The sequence below is a fragment of the Drosophila sechellia genome, chromosome 2R, assembly GCF_004382195.2.
Source record: "Drosophila sechellia strain sech25 chromosome 2R, ASM438219v1, whole genome shotgun sequence".
In the NCBI taxonomy this organism is placed as follows: Eukaryota; Metazoa; Arthropoda; class Insecta; order Diptera; family Drosophilidae; genus Drosophila; species Drosophila sechellia.
This window is the reverse complement of record NC_045950.1, coordinates 13,591,634-13,608,715: the sequence shown is the minus strand read 5'-3', so window position 1 is coordinate 13,608,715 and position 17,082 is coordinate 13,591,634. Positions and strand designations below refer to the sequence as shown.

The 17,082-nt window shown below is 42.9% G+C and overlaps 4 protein-coding genes across 8 annotated transcripts; 1 reads left to right on the top strand and 3 right to left on the bottom strand.

The window, feature by feature from the left end:
- Positions 1 to 821: 821 nt before the first annotated feature.
- Positions 822 to 3,095, bottom strand: LOC6609606 (protein 5NUC). 2 transcript variants are annotated; one of them, XM_002034247.2, is made up of 6 exons: positions 2,847 to 3,095; positions 2,645 to 2,786; positions 2,336 to 2,592; positions 2,004 to 2,280; positions 1,644 to 1,947; positions 822 to 1,588 (listed from the first exon to the last, which is right to left on the bottom strand). In XM_002034247.2, exons 1-6 carry the CDS (start codon positions 3,038 to 3,040, stop codon positions 1,023 to 1,025), a joined length of 1,740 nt encoding a protein of 579 aa, XP_002034283.1. In that variant the 5' UTR covers positions 3,041 to 3,095; the 3' UTR covers positions 822 to 1,022. The 2 variants fall into 2 exon arrangements, with proteins under 2 accessions (XP_002034283.1, XP_032572462.1); XM_032716571.1 differs by lacking the exon at positions 2,847 to 3,095 and having other exon boundaries at positions 2,719 to 2,786.
- A 3,539-nt stretch (positions 3,096 to 6,634) lies between these two features.
- LOC6609605 (protein 5NUC) lies at positions 6,635 to 10,130 on the bottom strand. 4 transcript variants are annotated; one of them, XM_032717156.1, is made up of 8 exons: positions 9,911 to 10,085; positions 9,452 to 9,543; positions 8,769 to 8,995; positions 8,570 to 8,720; positions 8,255 to 8,511; positions 7,920 to 8,196; positions 7,546 to 7,846; positions 6,635 to 7,482 (listed from the first exon to the last, which is right to left on the bottom strand). In XM_032717156.1, the coding sequence occupies exons 3-8, from the start codon at positions 8,990 to 8,992 to the stop codon at positions 6,935 to 6,937; spliced, it is 1,758 nt and encodes a 585-aa protein (XP_032573047.1). In that variant the 5' UTR covers positions 8,993 to 8,995; positions 9,452 to 9,543; positions 9,911 to 10,085; the 3' UTR covers positions 6,635 to 6,934. The 4 variants fall into 4 exon arrangements, with proteins under 4 accessions (XP_032573047.1, XP_032573050.1, XP_032573049.1 ...); XM_032717159.1 differs by lacking the exons at positions 9,452 to 9,543; positions 9,911 to 10,085 and adding an exon at positions 10,108 to 10,130; XM_032717158.1 differs by lacking the exon at positions 9,452 to 9,543.
- A 929-nt stretch (positions 10,131 to 11,059) lies between these two features.
- Positions 11,060 to 13,238, top strand: LOC116800702 (transmembrane protease serine 9). Its single transcript, XM_032717160.1, has 7 exons — positions 11,060 to 11,276; positions 11,349 to 11,391; positions 11,505 to 11,650; positions 11,707 to 12,234; positions 12,349 to 12,397; positions 12,463 to 12,569; positions 12,623 to 13,238. The coding sequence occupies exons 1-7, from the start codon at positions 11,075 to 11,077 to the stop codon at positions 12,994 to 12,996; spliced, it is 1,449 nt and encodes a 482-aa protein (XP_032573051.1). The 5' UTR covers positions 11,060 to 11,074; the 3' UTR covers positions 12,997 to 13,238.
- On the bottom strand, positions 13,140 to 16,149 carry LOC6609604 (protein 5NUC). The gene is made up of 7 exons (XM_002034245.2): positions 16,058 to 16,149; positions 15,177 to 15,419; positions 14,969 to 15,119; positions 14,649 to 14,905; positions 14,292 to 14,586; positions 13,922 to 14,219; positions 13,140 to 13,861 (listed from the first exon to the last, which is right to left on the bottom strand). The coding sequence occupies exons 2-7, from the start codon at positions 15,410 to 15,412 to the stop codon at positions 13,299 to 13,301; spliced, it is 1,800 nt and encodes a 599-aa protein (XP_002034281.1). The 5' UTR covers positions 15,413 to 15,419; positions 16,058 to 16,149; the 3' UTR covers positions 13,140 to 13,298.
- Between the last annotated feature and the right edge of the window lie 933 nt (positions 16,150 to 17,082).

The following is a 17,082-nucleotide window of genomic DNA, read 5'->3' as shown; positions in this document are numbered from 1 at the left end:
CTCACGACAGAAGAACTCTGGGGCTGCAGTTGCAGCCGGAGATGGAGATGGAGCTAAATCTGAAGCTGGAACACGCCGACAGTAGCAGACATTGGAGCCACAGCCTGGATACCGAGGAGGATCAGGGGGAATCATGGGGCAAGGGGCATGGGGGCGATGCAGGGGCGGCGAACACGAGCTTGATGACTATTATGTGGGCAGAGGTCGGCGGGGTCGGTGCGCCGTGAACTTCTCATGAAAAGCCTAACCATGGGGAATTTAATAGTGCTTAGCACCAGCAGAAGACACCCGAGAACGAGACCAGAACCGCCAGCAATAAAGACAGGGTCGGAAGCCCGGAGACTCTGGACTACAGGCCCAAGAGAACCAAGACCGAGCCACAGATACAGATACAAATGCCGATTGGTGGTAGCCTTCATTTGGCAGTCAATTACGGGCAGCCGCTGTGGTAGAGGAGTCATGCTGGTAGCACCTGGCAATATGAATATGCTCGAGCCACTCACTGATCAGTCAAAGTCAGAATTAAAGTTGGGTAAGCTCACGATGTGCCTTTAACATCTTAAAAGCTTACATTTGTTTAGGATCCGTCTTAGAATATTTTATTTGAGCGAATCACGTTTGATGACAACAATTAACAAAGAAAAATTCAAGCATGCTTTTAGTTCAGAAATTTTCATAATTTGAATTAATTCTTTGTGCTTTGATACCATTTAAATATTACGAACTACTTATACGGACGGACAGAGGCATTTTTCGCATCTATATTGATCGTTATCAATAGTATAATATAATATATAAATGGTAATACAAACAAATTGAATAGTATAATCTAGATTTACTATGTATATAATTAAACTTCAGACACCTTTGCTCATTTTTGCATGCATATAGAAAAGGTTCACAACAGACTAAGTCACTAATCGGTGTTCTAAGCGATTGCGCAATAGACAAAAACTGAGAGCTAATACTAATGATAATGATGCCCCATGGAGACGCAATCCGTACGTGGATAGACTAGACACTTAAACGAGAAATCGATGACAAAAGTACAAAAAGCTGAGTATTAAGTTGGGTTCAAGAGACATGTAGCCCGAGTTGGCGATGTGCTTCTGCTGCACATATTGCCGATCCTCCCGTTCCGGATAGATAACCTTGTGCTCCTGCAGATACTGGATAACAGCCATGCGATCAAGGATCGTCATATTTTCCACTTCCGGTCGCTTTGGATCGACGAAACTGTAGCCCTCGCCGCCATTCAATAGAAATGATGTTACTACCACACCGTAATACCCATTCGTATCAACTGCCTCGTAGTGCGGAATCTGGCACTCGGAGCACAGGGCACGGATTTCTGTGATCCTTTCGCCCTTGGGCAAACTGTGGTTGAACTTGAGCCGAAGACCCGAAACCTGGAGATGGGCACTGGTCATGTGTTTACTACGCATTTGGGCGGAGTGCTCCAGCGCCTTCATCAGTTGACTGCCACTGATCCTGGTGTAATAGAGATCTTGGCTGAAGGGAAGCACTGTGACCACATCAGCCTCCGTAATGGCGCCCGTCTCCCCGGGATCAATCGAGGCTCTAATTGCTAGATGTATCCAATTACAAAGGTTATACAATGGAAGCTAGACCCGATCACTTACCGCCCGCATTGATGAGTCCAATGGATGCATCTGTCCAAGAACTTCTATCCGCCATCGTTTGGACTACTCGGGCATACACAAAGCTATCGGCTATGAAGTTGCCAAAATTGCACTCACTATAACCGCAGCTCTTTCGATCGCCATTCAAATAAACGGAGGTAGTGCCCACCACATGGCGCTCCATGTCATCGATCACCTGGCGGTACAGTTGAAGAAAATCTTGAACATCTCTCCGGGGCTGAAAGCGATTATCCAATAAAATGGGGCTACCCTTGAAACTAAGCAGATTTCCACCACTGTCGAACTGTAAAGTGGAAACTTATGCGATTTATAAGATACATTTGTGGGTTTAGATCCTACCTCTAGGGAAAGGTTTCCCAAATATTTCGTATAAGCATAGGCCTGAACAACTGGCACCTTCCTGCCATCGGGCTTAACCACTATTGTGGGATAGGGTCCCTCCGAAACTTCCTTACTCGGAGCCTTTCCCGAGTAGAGAAACGTGTGCGACTGACCACCCACGACGATGTCCACGTCCGGACACCGCTTGGCTATCTCCATGTCCTTCTCGTAGCCAGAATGTCCCAAGGCAATGATGATATCGATGCCTTGATCCCTAAGTTTCTTTGTTTCCTTACTGCAATAAAATGTTAAAATTAAGTATTAAGCACATGTAGTTTAGATGTGTTTACTTGATGGCGGGCACTTCCTGTTTAAAAATCACATTACTTGGTTGAGTTCGCTCCTTGGTATCCGGTCTTATATAGCCCACTATGCCGATCTTACGATCACCCTTTGTGATAACCAAGGAAGTCACCAGATTAGTGTTTTCCGCCAGTTTAGGTTCATTTATCAGGTTTATATTGCTGCTAACCATTGGAAAAGTAATGGTATTCAAAAATTCGGCCAAGGCATCTGTTCCATCGTCAAGTTCGTGAACTCCGAGGGCCTGCGGAGGGATCATTGCGAATAGATTTTATAAACAATTAGGCAATCAGTACCATGGCGTCGGGAGCCAGAAAATTTAGCATTCGGGCCACCATTTTCCCTCGATAAACCGAAAACCAGGAAGTACCTTGAAAGGAATCGCCACCGTTTAAGTAGATAACCGGATCAGTTGCAGTATTTCTAGCTGCAGAAATTCTGAAATGAATATTTTGACTTAGTTAGCATTAGGATTACTCCCAAGTCAGGAATACTTACACTTCAGCCACTCGTCCGAATCCCCCGAAGCAATCGCCGACAGTCTTGCACCTTCCACCTGTGTGGGAAATGGGGTCGAACCTGGAGTGCATGTCATTCGTGTGTAAGAGGGTAAATTTAAAGCCACTGATCCAGTCCAGAAAGAACAGGATCAGCGAGAGGAAAAACCACCATTGTGGAGTAAGTGAATGCATCGTTACTAGAAACTACAAATAAATAAAGAATAGTGACCGAAAAGCACTTGAAAACTGTGATCTGCCATTTTGAAATGCCTACTTTTAGGATGTGTGATTGACATCCATGAGATTGTATCCATACGTTAATATTGCAAATTATTTTTTAGTTTTTTTAGGGAATGTATTTATATTGTATGTCTGAATATTGAATTTTATGAGAAATGAATTTGGCGGCATGATTCAGTTTTGTGACAACAGTAATACTTATAAAATTTTAAATTTCTATCTAACTTGCTCATAAAATTCATCCCGAAGTTAATATAAAATTGTATTTGTTAAGCGTGAGCGCGCAACTTCAAAATTTTGAATTTAAACCAAAGCGCTTAAGCTCCAAGTCGAAATCGGTCACACTAAAATCGATGTAATGTAATATGTAACTTTTCATTACAAAATACGGTTTCCTTGGAGATTTTACACTACCTACTTAGAAGATATTTTTAAAAATAAAGTATCTTACTAAAAGTTCTTACCGAAATGAGGTAAAAATTATTTTACTTTATTACTACTTCTTTTGGGCAAATATGAAATCATGCAAAGAAAACAACAACATATTTAAATACGATTTTTATTAATTTGGTGTCTATTTAAGACTGCCTAAAACTATGCAATGGCAAACACAATTGATGGATAGTTCGTTTTCTGGAATCTAGAGTTTCAAAATTATCCCAATATCTTTTTTTTTTTTTTTTTTTTTTTTTGCATAACGATGATGTTTTTATTATTTGATCAACGCACTGTTACCCATGCGGCAACTTAATTTGATCTGCTTAAATTATTTTATTTTACAATATGTCTTGGTTACTTAAGACTAACAGATTTTTAATCCTAAAAATGATAGGGAGAATTATAATAGTTGATATAACATAATAATTATTATTTATTTGATTATTCTAATGAATTTTAAAACTAAGAATTTCTAGGTCAAAACCAGGTCAGGGAGGTCATGAGGGTGGTGTCGCTTGAGTCTTCTTTTGACTCTAGTCCGAGGGTCAGCATTGACCACAGCTGCAGTTCCTAGCTTCCTTGCTAGGCTGTTGGGGTGTATATTAAGCCTTTCCATATATTTTTGGGCGATGTTCTGGAGCTTGTCTCCTAATTTGGGCACCTTGAGGTCGCGTTCGATGTCTCTTGTTCTCATATACCAAGGAGCCCCCGAAATTCTTCTTAAGGTCTTCGCCTGTAAGATCCGGATCTTATTAAGGTGACTCTTCGCAGCAATGCCGTATACCTGCAAGCCGTAGAACAGGCAGGGGGCCAATATGGACTTGTATATATTGACCTTGCAGCCAAGCGACAGTTTGTTGCGTGGTGCAATGAGCCAAGACATCCGAGCAACCTTGGTCCTGAACGCTTGCTGAATATTTGTGATGTGCCTGCTGAAGGTGAGCTTCCTATCGAGGGTAATACCAAGGTATTTATAAGCCTGATGGTGTCTGATCAGTCTCCCATTCAGACTGACACCCGGACAGCTACCTGTTCGGTTGGAGAACGTCACATTGGCACACTTCTCATTGCTGGAATGCATCCAGGTATTCCTGTAGACCAGAAGTGGCAGCCAGGATACTTTTACTTTTCGTGAGCACAGCAGTATCGTCAGCGTAGGTGGCTATGAGCACATCTTCTTCGTCTACCTCTGTGACTGGTGTGTGAGTAGGCATGTCCGAAGCAAAAACTGAGTATAGGGTTGGGCCAAGAACGCTTCCTTGAGGAACTCCAGCTGCAATTGGCTTGATTGACGATTTGTACCCATCAACAGAGACGTGGAATGTGCGTTCTTCCAGGAAACTTTTAACAACCAAATATAGCTGCGGCGGGAACAGCCTCTTCGCTTTGTACAGGAGCCCAGGGTGCCAGACTCTGTCAAATGCCTGTTGAATATCAAGAAAGGCACCTACTGCATACTCCTTGTTTTCCATAGCTTCCAGAGCAAAGTTCACTACTCTATGTAGTTGCTCAGGAGTACCGTGCTGCAACCGGAAGCCAAACTGAAATTTGGGAATCGCTTTGGTAACATCCTTGCAAGTGAGCAGCCTGTTTAGGATCAGCCTCTCCATAATTTTACCCAGAGATGGGAGTAAGCTGATGGGCCTGTACGAGTCAACGTCTGTCGGTGTTTTTCCAGTCTTATGGATCATAATTATGCTCGCCGATTTCCAAGCTTTCGGAAAGTAGCCAACATCAAGAACGCTGTTGAATATTAAGGCAAGGAACTGCAATGCTTGATCTGGGAGAAGTCTAATGGTTCTATTATCAAGAAGATCTTCTCCAGGAGCTTTCTTAAGTGGCAGCTTGGCTATTAAATTCTTCACTTCTTCCAGTGTGACAGCACTCGGAGGCAGGCTCATTTGAAAGGGCGATTCCAAATATTCTTCAACCTGACGACAGAGACTTTCCGGTGCATAGTTATAGGGTGTAAAACGTTGCTCAAGGTTGTTAGCGAACACTTCAGTTTTTTCCAAGCTAGTGCGACACCAGCCACCAGACGGATTTTTGATTGCTGATTTTGGGGTGGGCTGAGCTTTGAACCGTTTCGTGATACGCCACAGTGAGTAATTTGTGCTCGCGTCAGTACCCAAGTTATCCAAGAAGGTATCTATTTGGGCCTGCTTTCTTCGAGCAAGGGCCTTATGCAGGCAGTTGGCCAGTCTACTGTGGATCTGTTGCATGCGGGGATCACCTGTTCCATAATATTCTTTTCGAACTCTTCGTTTTAGCCTGAACAGTGCCAATATTCTGGCAGGAAGTTGAAGTGGTCTGGAGGCCTCTACTTCATGCCGATTTCTCGGTGCAGCAAGCTGAGCAGCCTCACTTAGTTTGCTCATGAAAAGGCTTGTGGCATTATCAATGTCCACCGCCTCCAGAATTTGCATATTTACCTCACTCAGCTGTTCAAGATGAGTTTTGAATATGTTTATGTCAGCATTATGGGCAAGTAGTCGTACGCGTTGTGGTTTCTTTAACGGCGTAGCGTGCAATACAGCCAGAATAGGAAGATGGTCCGACGAGAGTTCCTGGAGAGTTTGTACATCTAGCCTGCCCATACCGTACCCACAGGTTATAAAAAAATCAAGGGCTGATGGTGTTAACAAAGGGTTGTAAGAGTAGAAAGTGGGTTCGCCCGTAGCCAGAACTTGGTATTGCCCATGTGCAATGACTTCTTGCAACATTTTACCTCTAGGACAGGATCTTGGGTTCCCCCACCATGCATGTTTGGCATTGTAATCACCACCAGCAATAAATTTGTTGCCTAACGCAGCAAACATGGATTTGAAGTCATCTACTATCCATCTTTCTGCTGGAGGTAGATATACAGCAGCTACAGTGACGGTCCCAACCGATGTTTGCAGGTGCACGCTCGCTATCTGCCTGTCATTAGTAGAGATAAGATACCCTGGGAGATAGATGCGCTGACCAACTCGCATGTGTGTTTCCGTGGTAAGCATTACGTCTATATCGTGATCGCTGAGGAATATCCGAAGCTCCTCAGAGCCCCTTGTTAATCCGCGAGCGTTCCACAATCCGATTTTTAAGGTTGGTTGGGTCATTTAGGAATACGTGTAATTAGAACCTGAACCAGTTCTCTGAAAGCTTTATTAGCCTCTACAGTTTCTTGTATAAGCTTAAATAGTTGGTCCATTCTCGTATTGATGGCCCGAATGGAGTTGTCTAACGCCATAAATTTATTGTTAAGGCTATTGTCCGACGTTGGTATAACTTCGGCCTGCACAGTAGCACGAGCCCTAGATTGAGTCGTGTTGCGTCGAGCAATATCAGCATAAGAGATGTATCCCAATATCGACGCATAAACTTTGAAGCTCATTTTAAGCATAGAACCGCGATTATTTGATTATTTTAAGCAATAATTTTTATCAGAAGGGAAGAGATAAGAAGCAGTGCTGCCGAGCCCATAATTGCATTGGTTGAGTTAATGAAAATAATGCGACCCTCGATCTCGGGATAGACATAGTCCCGGTGGCTCAGATATTGGGATACCGCCTCGAGATTGTTATTTTGCAGGCGCTGTGGCTGATGGCCTGATTCCCTTATGACATGTCCATCGCCGCCATCCAGCAGAAACTCTCCCAGGACGACATTGTAGATGGAGGTATCTTTCAGATCGCTATAGCTGGGCACTCGGCAGGCGGCGCATCGAACCTGCACGGAAACCACTCGCTGACCCTCGGGCTTGTTGGAATTGAAAACCACACGGATTCCGGACACCTGCAGGAAGCCACCGTCCGAATCCTTGCCTCTCAGGGCAGCTCCATGCTCTAAAGCTCGACGAATACTGCTACCCTTCATGGACACCATATAGAGCTTATTACTCCAGGGCAGAACGGAAAGGATATCGTTGTCAGTGATGGCGCCATCCGATCGCTTTTCAATGGAGCTACGAATGCCTGATGGACAGAAGTGTTTCTAATTTTCCACCTACAAACGGAGCATGTGCGTCCAACACTTACCTCCGCCCTGCATTATAGAAATGGCAGCATCTGTCCAAAAATCACCGCCCTGCTCCTCCATCAGGCGACTAAACACCATTGCATCGGCTATCAGGTTGCCCAGGTTGCACTCCTCGGCCCGACAAACCGCCTTGTTGCCCTCCAGATGAACCTTGGTGTGCCCAACGACCGACTTCTCCAGCCTGGTGACATTCGGACGAAAGACCTCCAACAGATCGAGAAGGTCCTGCTCCTGAGCCACTGAAGCATTGAGCAGGATGGGAGATCCGTCCCACTTGATGAGGTTGCCATCGGCATCAAACTGGAGATACAAGTAACGTAGTTGATTAGTGACCAGTTTATTCCTTTCATGAAGCTTGTACTTAAGTACTTACCTGTACATGAAGTTTTCCAAGATATTTGGTGTACGCATAGGCCTGCACCACGGGGACCTCCTTGCCACCGTTCTGCTTGACCATCGTTGGATAGGGTCCATCTATGTGCTCCGCATCCGGCTGGGCACCGGTGTAGAGAAAGGTGTTCGTATGGCCACCGATGACGATGTCCACCTCCGGACAGTTCTTGGCTATCTCCAGATCCTTCAAATAACCCGAATGGCCAAGAGCGATAATGATTTTGATACCCTGTGCCTTCAGTTTTTTTGCTTCAATACTTTGGAATAATATTTTTGAAATTAGCTACAATGGATTTGGATGTTTCCTGCACTTACTTAATGGACTCCACCTCCTCGTTGAACTCCACATCCATGTTGAGAGTAAGTTTTTTGGTATCTGGTGTCAAATACCCTATGACACCGACCTTAGTGCCATTGGTCTCCAGGATGGCGGAGTGAGCCAAGTGCTTGGTGGCCTTCAGTTGGGGGACCTTGCTTAGATCCAGATTACAGGCCAGTACGGGAAAGGTGACCTCGTTGAGGAAGGGTATTAGACCCTCTACTCTCTCATCAAACTCATGATTGCCCAAGGACTACAAATAATGTAAGATTGAAGATATTTTGTCAGCGAAATTATGGCAAAATACATACTATAGCATCCGGTTTTAATTTGTTGAGGAAAGCACTGGCGATTTTGTCCTTAAAAATAGTGAACCAAGAGGTTCCAGTGTAGGTATCACCAGCATTTAAGTACAACACGGAAGTACCGCCCTCCTGAGCCTCCTTCCGATATTTTCGAACTCTAAAAAAGTTTGTTTAAAGGATACGATACTTCGAATGGATAACTCACTCATGGGCCACCCTGGCGAATCCTCCATAGCATTTATTCGTATGTACATCCTCCGGAGGGCAGGTGCCGCTATTAACGCTCGTCTGATCGAAACGGGCATGCATATCATTATTATGGAGGATGATGAACTCGGTGGCCACTTTGGGATGGCTTAAAATTGGATTGGCCCGTGTCCAATAGGCCAGGAGAATCACGAAGATCCCGGAAAGCCAACGTGACTGCATCTTCTGTCCAATTGGGAATGACAGTTGAGATTTTCATTATTGCCCAGCGAATAGCTTATATCAACAAAATCCAAAAGCAGTTGACAAGTGTTTTGCGACAATTTTTATGATCCCATATAACTATAATTGCTTTACAACAGAAATTATAAGGTCTTGCAGACTGCGATATCATTTAGTTGTTTCAAAATTAATTACAATTTATCAAACTGATTGAGTTCGCTTCTGCTACGAACGTGCTGTCTAAACAAAGAGCAGAAATTAATTAAAATTCTAGTTATTCGCAACAGCAGACAATTTGCAAATAAGTTTCCGTAGAAACATGCATATCTTCAACAGTCCGCAAATGATAAACATATCTTGTTTACTTAGCGCCGGTAGAGTACAAAATGATCCATTCGAAAGTGTCACAACAGAATTAAAGCAGAAGCATGTGCGAAAATAACAATACAATTTACTCACACAAAAATATCACATTGAGCATGAAAGCTGGGGTCAACCAAAAAACAGTGGGCGCCACTAAATTTCGCACAGTTCATAAATTTCGAATTCGACTGGGAATGAAATGTGTATAAGATTTTGCAAAAATTTGAGAAAAGCCAGACGTGCAAATTGTGGAAAGAAAAACAAATAAAAATAATCGTATAATGTATGCTTCGCGTAAAAATAAATGGACTAGAAAAGGAAGCACTAGTTTTAAGGCTAATTTAGATGGATTATCCATTTATGAAACTGCAGATACATAAAAAAACACATTTAGAAGTTTGACTGTACATATATCGGCACTTTAGTGGTGCGAATGACACTATTTATGGATCTGGTTTTTCTTTAGTTGCATTGGAAATAATATCAAATTGCACTTTAATCCCACGCGCGGGCAATTCACTTGATATAATTTTTTTTGTAGAATGCTAATATTACATTTTCTAGCTTTTAACCCTTCAACGGTCACAATTGTAACTGAACATGGTTAGAATTCTATCAGCACTGCGACACGGGTTTACCAGCTAATGAGTTAGTTGCTGTTAGCAATATTAAAGTTAATTGTATTCTGAACTTGATAGAACTTAAATAACGATCAATTTCGCCATAGTTTCAGCGTTCGAAATGTGCACAACCTTTGCCGCCAATGTCCACAATCGCACTGACTTCTCCCGATTGCTGCGGTCGCATTCGCGGCCGGCTGCTCTGCTGCAGCGCAGCTCTTCTAATTATTATACATTATTTTTATTTATACCGAATTTATCAGTTACCTACGTCTACGGGAGCATGTGAGGGACGCAGAAACAGTTGCACTCAATAAGTAATAAAATATGTTGATAATTTTATATATATTTTGACATTAGCATTACCAATGCTAATTTATAAATAGTTTAATGCAAAATGACAGCGCAGACAGCGGATGTAGGCTCGAAAGTATATAAATCATTAAATAATAATAATAATAAAAAAAAAAAAATAAAAAATAAAAAAAAAAATATGTGTGGATTTCTTTTGTCCAAGCTATTAGAATATATTTAAATTTCATGTTCATAGTTTTTTACACCTTTATTAATGTAATACATATTTAATCAGAATTGGATTGTTATTAAGAACTTATAGATAACATAAGAATTATTAGAGTTGTATTGAAATTTCTATAAAGATATTCTATGGAAGTTATGGTTCTGAAATATGACTTTATTATTATTAGTTCCACGTATAATAAATGATCAAAGGTAATGCTTTAAATACTTACAAACCCAAATCAAGAAATGTAGTATACGTGGCAAAAACAAACTATTTATAAGAACACACTTGTGCTGGAAGGGTGATGAGATGCAAATTCAAAATTTAGTTGCAAAATTTCCCTTCAGTACTGTCACTAGCTGAGTGCGGGGTATCTGATAGTCAATACACTGTGACGTTCGCTCATGTTTAGTTATCACTTTGTACAATGAAACAATAAATCATATTTTTGGCAATGATTGCTGTTCCAAGTTTTCCAAAGTTTTTAATTTTGGCTAGACGTATACTTAAACTGAGCTTTATGAAACTGATAAGCAGTCATTTGCTCTTCACTCGTGTTCTTGATCTCTGCCTGACATGACGTACCTTTTGTTGTGGCTTTTCTTGTGTTCATTGGGATGTTGCCATTTGGCACATTCCATGTTTTTGGAGCAGCCCTGTGGAAAAGCGTTAGTCCCGAAAATTGTAGGCTTTAACGCAAGTCAACTGTATGCTCAGTATATAGCAGGCATTTTTAATACAACACATTTGCTGTGCGGCGGCACGATTATTCACAAAGGTTCGTACTAAATATATACATTAAATTTGTGTATAAAAAGTTCCCTGGTCTATGAGCAAATACTCTTTTCAGACTTTGTTTTAACGGCTGCTCATTGCAACAATGCACAAACGCTGTGAGTATGAAACAAAAACCCATCTTGAGGTTTTTCTGCTAAAATGTTATTATTGCCATATGGCGAGTGTATGAGTTTAAGATTTCTTAACAATACGATTTTGTCAATTAAAGATTCGTGAGACTTGGAGCGTACAACATTCAACGCCCGACCGATGAGATTCGTGTGATCGAAACTATAGCCCATCCAGAATACACCAATAGCACTTATGTGAACGATATAGCCCTGCTGAAGTTGGAGAGGAGTGCGATATTTAACAGTAAACTGGTGTCTTTTTTGAGCGATTTTCCAACATTTAATTGTACTCATCCACAGTTAATATTCAACCAATATGCATTTACTTGGACGCAACATTGGGCAACCAAATTCGCTATTATAATGCCTTTGGATGGGGAAAAACAAAAAATGCCGCTCAAAGCGATATACTTCAAAGTGTTTTCCTTTATCGAACCAACCCTATGTTATGCCAAAACAATTTTGGTGTGATTCCCGATTCGAAACAGATATGTGCGACTGGCCAAGAAGGAGATACATGTGCCGGCGATTCTGGCGGTCCGTTGATAGCCAAAATCAATTACCAAAGCAAGATTTTCGACACGCAGTTCGGGATTATCAGTTATGGCTCCAACGAATGCGATGGATTGGGTCTCTATATCGATGTCTCACAGTATAGCGGCTGGATTGCAAACACGGTTAGGGGCAATCGGGATCGAGATGTGGTCAGTCGCAGGGAGAACGGTAGGTTGCTGTATGCTGACTGCACTGGCGATTCCATGGGATCCATTCTAATGGCCACCATCTTTGGACTTCAAACATACGCGAAGGGTGTGCTGATCACCGACCGTACGTATCGGCTATCAAATACCTATCAATTGAGTTTTGTTGGTTTTTTTTTTGGAAATTTATGAAATTTATTATTTAATTTATTATTTATATTTAATTTATTTTGAAATTTAGGCCATGTCCTGACCACTGCGGACGTTTCTCGAGCCGATCCCTACTCCTTGTGAGTTGATTGACAAGTTTTCGCAAACAGCATGTTTTGCAAATTGAGATATTGTTTTTCCGCAGAGGCATTGTTGTGATGGGTATGGAATTCCAAGTTAGCACGATTTTTAAGCCGTTTACCAACATTAACATATCACTGATTGGCCTGACGCGTCGGTTGGAAATCAGAGGTAACTTAGTTGGAAAACAAATTCGGAGGCATTACAGTGATTTTCTGTTGCAGGTACATTGAGACCGATCTGCATTCTGAAGACTACAAACCTCGATGGTTCTTTAAGTATCACTGGCACCGATCAACATGGCTTAAGCAAGTACGTTATAAATGTGCAAACCCTTAAATGGCAGTTGTGTGAACATGAGTTGGGGAAAAATATCCAACCGAATCAGTTTTGTGTGAAAAACATTTTCAAACCAAATGCACTTCAGGCATTTGGTACAGCTGGCGATATATTGGTTAAAAAAATATTACATGCTTCGGGCATGCCACATATCGTTCTATTGGGCTTGGTAGAAGTTTCGTACAATGACGTATACGTAATAACCAGTACTATGGCAAATACAGAGTGGATCTCGGAAATAGTAGGCCAGAATGGATAGGGTATCCGGATTATAGTCGATTCAATCGAAATTCGAATCGAAAACTAACCAAGCCATCATTTTAATTTTGAGTAAATAAATTTAATAACACAAGGTCATTTCAGTTCTCACAACATTTATTAGCTATTTAGTTTAAGTTTGTGTGTGTGAAACAAGCATATATTATATTTATTAAGGGCAAACTTATCACCAATCACACTTGACTATTTAAGTCGAAAAAATGCAATCGCATATGCGAACGACCAAATGTGGCTAAGTTTATTAATGGATTGGGGTTCCGAAATGAGAAGCTGAAAGTTCCTCTAGATGAATCTAGTGAGCAGGGAAGAGAGCAGGAGCAAGGAGATGGAGGCCACAATGCCAGACGCCGATCCGGTGTCAGCCTTCTCGTGGATAACAATTCGCTCCTCGATCTCGGGATACACGAAATGGCGCTGCTTCAGGTACTCCATGGTGGCGTTCAGATCGTTTCGCTGCATGCTCTCGGTGAAGGGATCCGTCTCCTCGGTCAGAGTGTAGCCATCGCCGCCTTCGAGCAGGAACTGGGGCACGATCACCTGGTAGAGGGCCGTCTCATTGATGCTCTTGTACGTGGGCACGGAGCAGCTGGCGCATAGGGCCTGGGCGGAAACCACTCTCTTGCCCTGCTCATTGTTGTAGTTGTACACCGCACGCATTCCGGACATCTGCAGGAATCCACCATTGGAGTCCTGCAACCTCACAGCCGCGGAGTGTTCCAGGGCAGCCAGAAGGGTGCTTCCGAGAATCCTCGTTATGTACAGATTATTCTCGAACGGAAGAACGGCCAGGAGGGTGGCGCCATTGATGACTCCATCAGCCTTCTTATCGACGGAGCCACGGATTCCTATAAAATATGTAGATCCAGGTAATTTCGAATTTCTCTAATGACACCAAGCAAACGCACCTCCTCCCTGCATAAAAGCAATCGCAGTATCCGTCCAGAATTCTCCGCCCTTGTTCTCCACCACGCGACTATAGATCATGGCATCTGTCACCAAGTTGCCAAGGTTGCACTCCCTCATGCGGCAGATGTTGCCGCCCTCGAGAAACACCTTAGTGTAACCCAGGACCATGTTCTCCAGCTCCTCCAGCTTGGGACGGTATACGTCCAGCAAATCCAGGAGATCCTGCTCCTGAGCTACGGAGGCATTCAGCAAAATAGGAGCTCCATCAAACTCGATCAGATTGCCCTCGGCATCAAACTGGAAATTTGGTTATTACAATTAAATTAATATTTATTTAATAAAAAACCAATAGTATATAGTGCCGCTTACCTGAACATGAATCTTTCCGAGATACTTGGTATACGCGTATGCCTGCACTACCGGTACCTTCTTGCCGCTCGCCTGCACCACAGTGGTGGGATAGGGACCTCGAACCGCCTCCGGATCAGAATCCGTGGGATCAGCCACCGGCTGATTGGCATCCAAGAATGTGTGCGAGTGACCACCAATGACTATGTCAACCTCCGGACAGTTCTTGGCTATCTCCTGATCCTTGTGGTATCCAGAGTGACCCAAAGCGATGATGATATTGATGCCTTGAGCCTTCAGCTTTTCGGCCTCCGCGCTGGGGAGTAAATGAACTTACATGAACATCCTTGATCTTCAGCTGATTTGAGCTATACTCACTTGATGGACACGATTTCCTCCTCGTACTCCACTTTGTTCCGGAAGGCAAGCACCTTGGTATCGGGCGTAAGGTAACCAATAACGCCAATCTTCACCCCATTTCGCTCGAGAATCGTCGAGTTGGCCAGCTGCTTGGCAGCCGCCATTTCGGGCACATCGGTGAGGTTCAGATTACAGGCCAGAACGGGGAATTCCACGGCATTGAGGAAGGGCACCAAACCCTCAACATTCTGGTCAAACTCATGGTTGCCCAGAGACTATTGAAATGTATGTTGATTAAACTTAATAAAAGGATGCGGATAACAACAATTAATAGTTACAATAGCATCTGGTGATAGCTTGTTGAGGAAAGCACTGGCGATCTTGTCCTTGAAGACGGTGAACCAAGCAGTTCCGGTATAGGTGTCACCCGCATTGAGATAGAACACTGGAGTTCCACCCTCCTCCGCCTCCTTGCGATACTTTCGCACCCTAGTTTAAGGTCAGTAGCATGAATAGTTGAACTCTAGGCAACCTGACCGCACTTACTCGTAGGCCACCCGGGCGAATCCTCCGTAGCACTGATCCGTATTGGCCTCCTCCTTGGAGCAGGTGCCACTGGTCACACTCGTCTGCTCGAATCGGGCGTGCATGTCATTGTTGTGCAGAATGATGAACTCGGTGGCCACTTCCGCACGGGGAGCAATGGGATTCGGCTGCACCGGATGAATCAGTAGGGACAGTAGGCAACATGATCCGATAAGGAGACTACGGGCAGGTAACATTTTGGTGCTGGAACAATAAACGCTATCGCTGATAAGTTATCACACGCAAAGGGATGAAATGTGGGTGGAAAATCTTTGGTGAAATCGTAATAAGCACTGATTCGTGAACGGAAACTGGTTTGTCATAATCCAAAAATTTGAATAAAAAATTAATGCACTGCCACTTAATGAAGTTTGTTATTAGTATTAGTTCGCTTTCTTATCTGATGGGTTTTACACAAGTAATGGAAACCCTTCAAACGTTGTAAACCAGATTTTCTACTTTGGCTGTTGAAGGTCCTTTTCGACCTTATCATCTATCCACTGCTGCTGAGAGGCAAATATTTATCAAACACGAGCGCGTAGAAATCGCAATTTATTGTTTATTGGGTGCTTTAAATCTAATCGCCGCTTATCACTTTGCGTGTGCAAAAACACACAAATCCCCAGCCCATTCAGCTCGACTAATTTGTGCCATCGCGGTCCACTTCACTCGGCCAACTCGTTTTCGATTGAACTCGGAAACGAGCTCGAACTTCAGCTTGCTCATGGCATTGGCCTAAAAGCTAACTCGGCACAAAAGGCACGATCGATCGCCAGCGAGAAAAAAAAACTCTGCTACTTCAGAAACAACGAATTTAGGAAACACCATCGATCGCTACTCACATGCACTCGTCGCACGGTCCGCGGGCTAACTGACCCACCAAATTGGCTGAGAGTGCGAGAACCGTTATTAGCCGAAAACATAAAGCCGAGTGAGTACCTTAAACAGCAAACCGAAATTTACTGCCTCGCGAAGCGGACTGTTGATTACGATAAGGCCTCGTATTGCGATTGCGGCTCAGAGCGGGTTAAATTGGCTGAGAACGCCAATGCGATGCTCTTTCTGCATTGCCCCATTGTATTTCGAAGTTTTGGGAGCCATCGGAAGCAGACTTATCGCGCGATAATCGACGTTTATAGATCTTTATATTTATAGATATATGGTGAATTGGCTATATATCTATCTATATCTGACTCATAGCCACTCAGACAGAGGCAGGTAGTTAGCCCAACAGTTGTCCAAACGCAACGTGACATTCCCACGCCGAAATATGGATTGTACTAAAAAATATATATGTACGGTGCACGCTCGCTAAGGAGAATTTACATTCACATGGTAAGTGATCTAAACACTTGAAAGACAAAGATCACACATTCGAAAGCGAATTTTTTAAAAAGAGAAGCATACTTTCAAGCTCTTGGTAATATTATCCAAATGTATCTATACAATAACTAAATACATATGTGTAATTATTTCAAATTCGTTAGCTAGTAAAACATGTTCACTGTCACGAGATGATTCCCACTTCTAGAGTATTAACTGTACATGTTTTTTTGCCGAGTAAGCCGATCTTTGTTATTAGTTTCCCGAAAATTCCAAGCAAGTGTCTTCTGCGAACTTGAGGCACATTCTATTGATGAACAATGAGGCCTGCTTGTTCCAAAAAGATTTATGGCCGCCGAAATGGAAGGATGATAATATTGGAAAGATGAACTCGACTCAACAGCAGCGTTTCGATTCGCGTTAATTACTTTATGAGTTTACTGCGAAGTTCGACGCACACGAACTGATCACAATTGCCGGAATTGGGCACAGTACACCAAATTATCCGCTGCCACTTGTCGCGTGGATAATGTATTTGCTATTT

What these genes read in the sequence shown, in the direction of transcription:
- LOC6609606 (XM_002034247.2), bottom strand. Translation starts at nt 3,040, where the DNA reads ATGCATTCACTTACTCCACAATGGTGGTTTTTCCTCTCGCTGATCCTG. An exon ending in CAGGAAGTGCCCGCCATCAA is followed by an intron (nt 2,281 to 2,335) that starts GTAAACACATCT and finishes ATTTTATTGCAG; the next exon opens with TAAGGAAACAAAGAAACTTA. An exon ending in TGGGAAACCTTTCCCTAGAG is followed by an intron (nt 1,948 to 2,003) that starts GTAGGATCTAAA and finishes TCCACTTTACAG; the next exon opens with TTCGACAGTGGTGGAAATCT.
- LOC116800702 (XM_032717160.1), top strand. Translation starts at nt 11,075, where the DNA reads ATGACGTACCTTTTGTTGTGGCTTTTCTTGTGTTCATTGGGATGTTGC. An exon ending in TGCAACAATGCACAAACGCT is followed by an intron (nt 11,392 to 11,504) that starts GTGAGTATGAAA and finishes TGTCAATTAAAG; the next exon opens with ATTCGTGAGACTTGGAGCGT. An exon ending in GCGTCGGTTGGAAATCAGAG is followed by an intron (nt 12,570 to 12,622) that starts GTAACTTAGTTG and finishes TTTCTGTTGCAG; the next exon opens with GTACATTGAGACCGATCTGC.
- LOC6609605 (XM_032717159.1), bottom strand. Translation starts at nt 8,992, where the DNA reads ATGCAGTCACGTTGGCTTTCCGGGATCTTCGTGATTCTCCTGGCCTAT. An exon ending in TTCGCCAGGGTGGCCCATGA is followed by an intron (nt 8,721 to 8,768) that starts GTGAGTTATCCA and finishes AAACTTTTTTAG; the next exon opens with AGTTCGAAAATATCGGAAGG. An exon ending in GAGGAGGTGGAGTCCATTAA is followed by an intron (nt 8,197 to 8,254) that starts GTAAGTGCAGGA and finishes ATTATTCCAAAG; the next exon opens with TATTGAAGCAAAAAAACTGA.
- LOC6609604 (XM_002034245.2), bottom strand. Translation starts at nt 15,412, where the DNA reads ATGTTACCTGCCCGTAGTCTCCTTATCGGATCATGTTGCCTACTGTCC. An exon ending in AGCTATCACCAGATGCTATT is followed by an intron (nt 14,906 to 14,968) that starts GTAACTATTAAT and finishes ACATTTCAATAG; the next exon opens with TCTCTGGGCAACCATGAGTT. An exon ending in TCGGAAAGATTCATGTTCAG is followed by an intron (nt 14,220 to 14,291) that starts GTAAGCGGCACT and finishes CCAAATTTCCAG; the next exon opens with TTTGATGCCGAGGGCAATCT.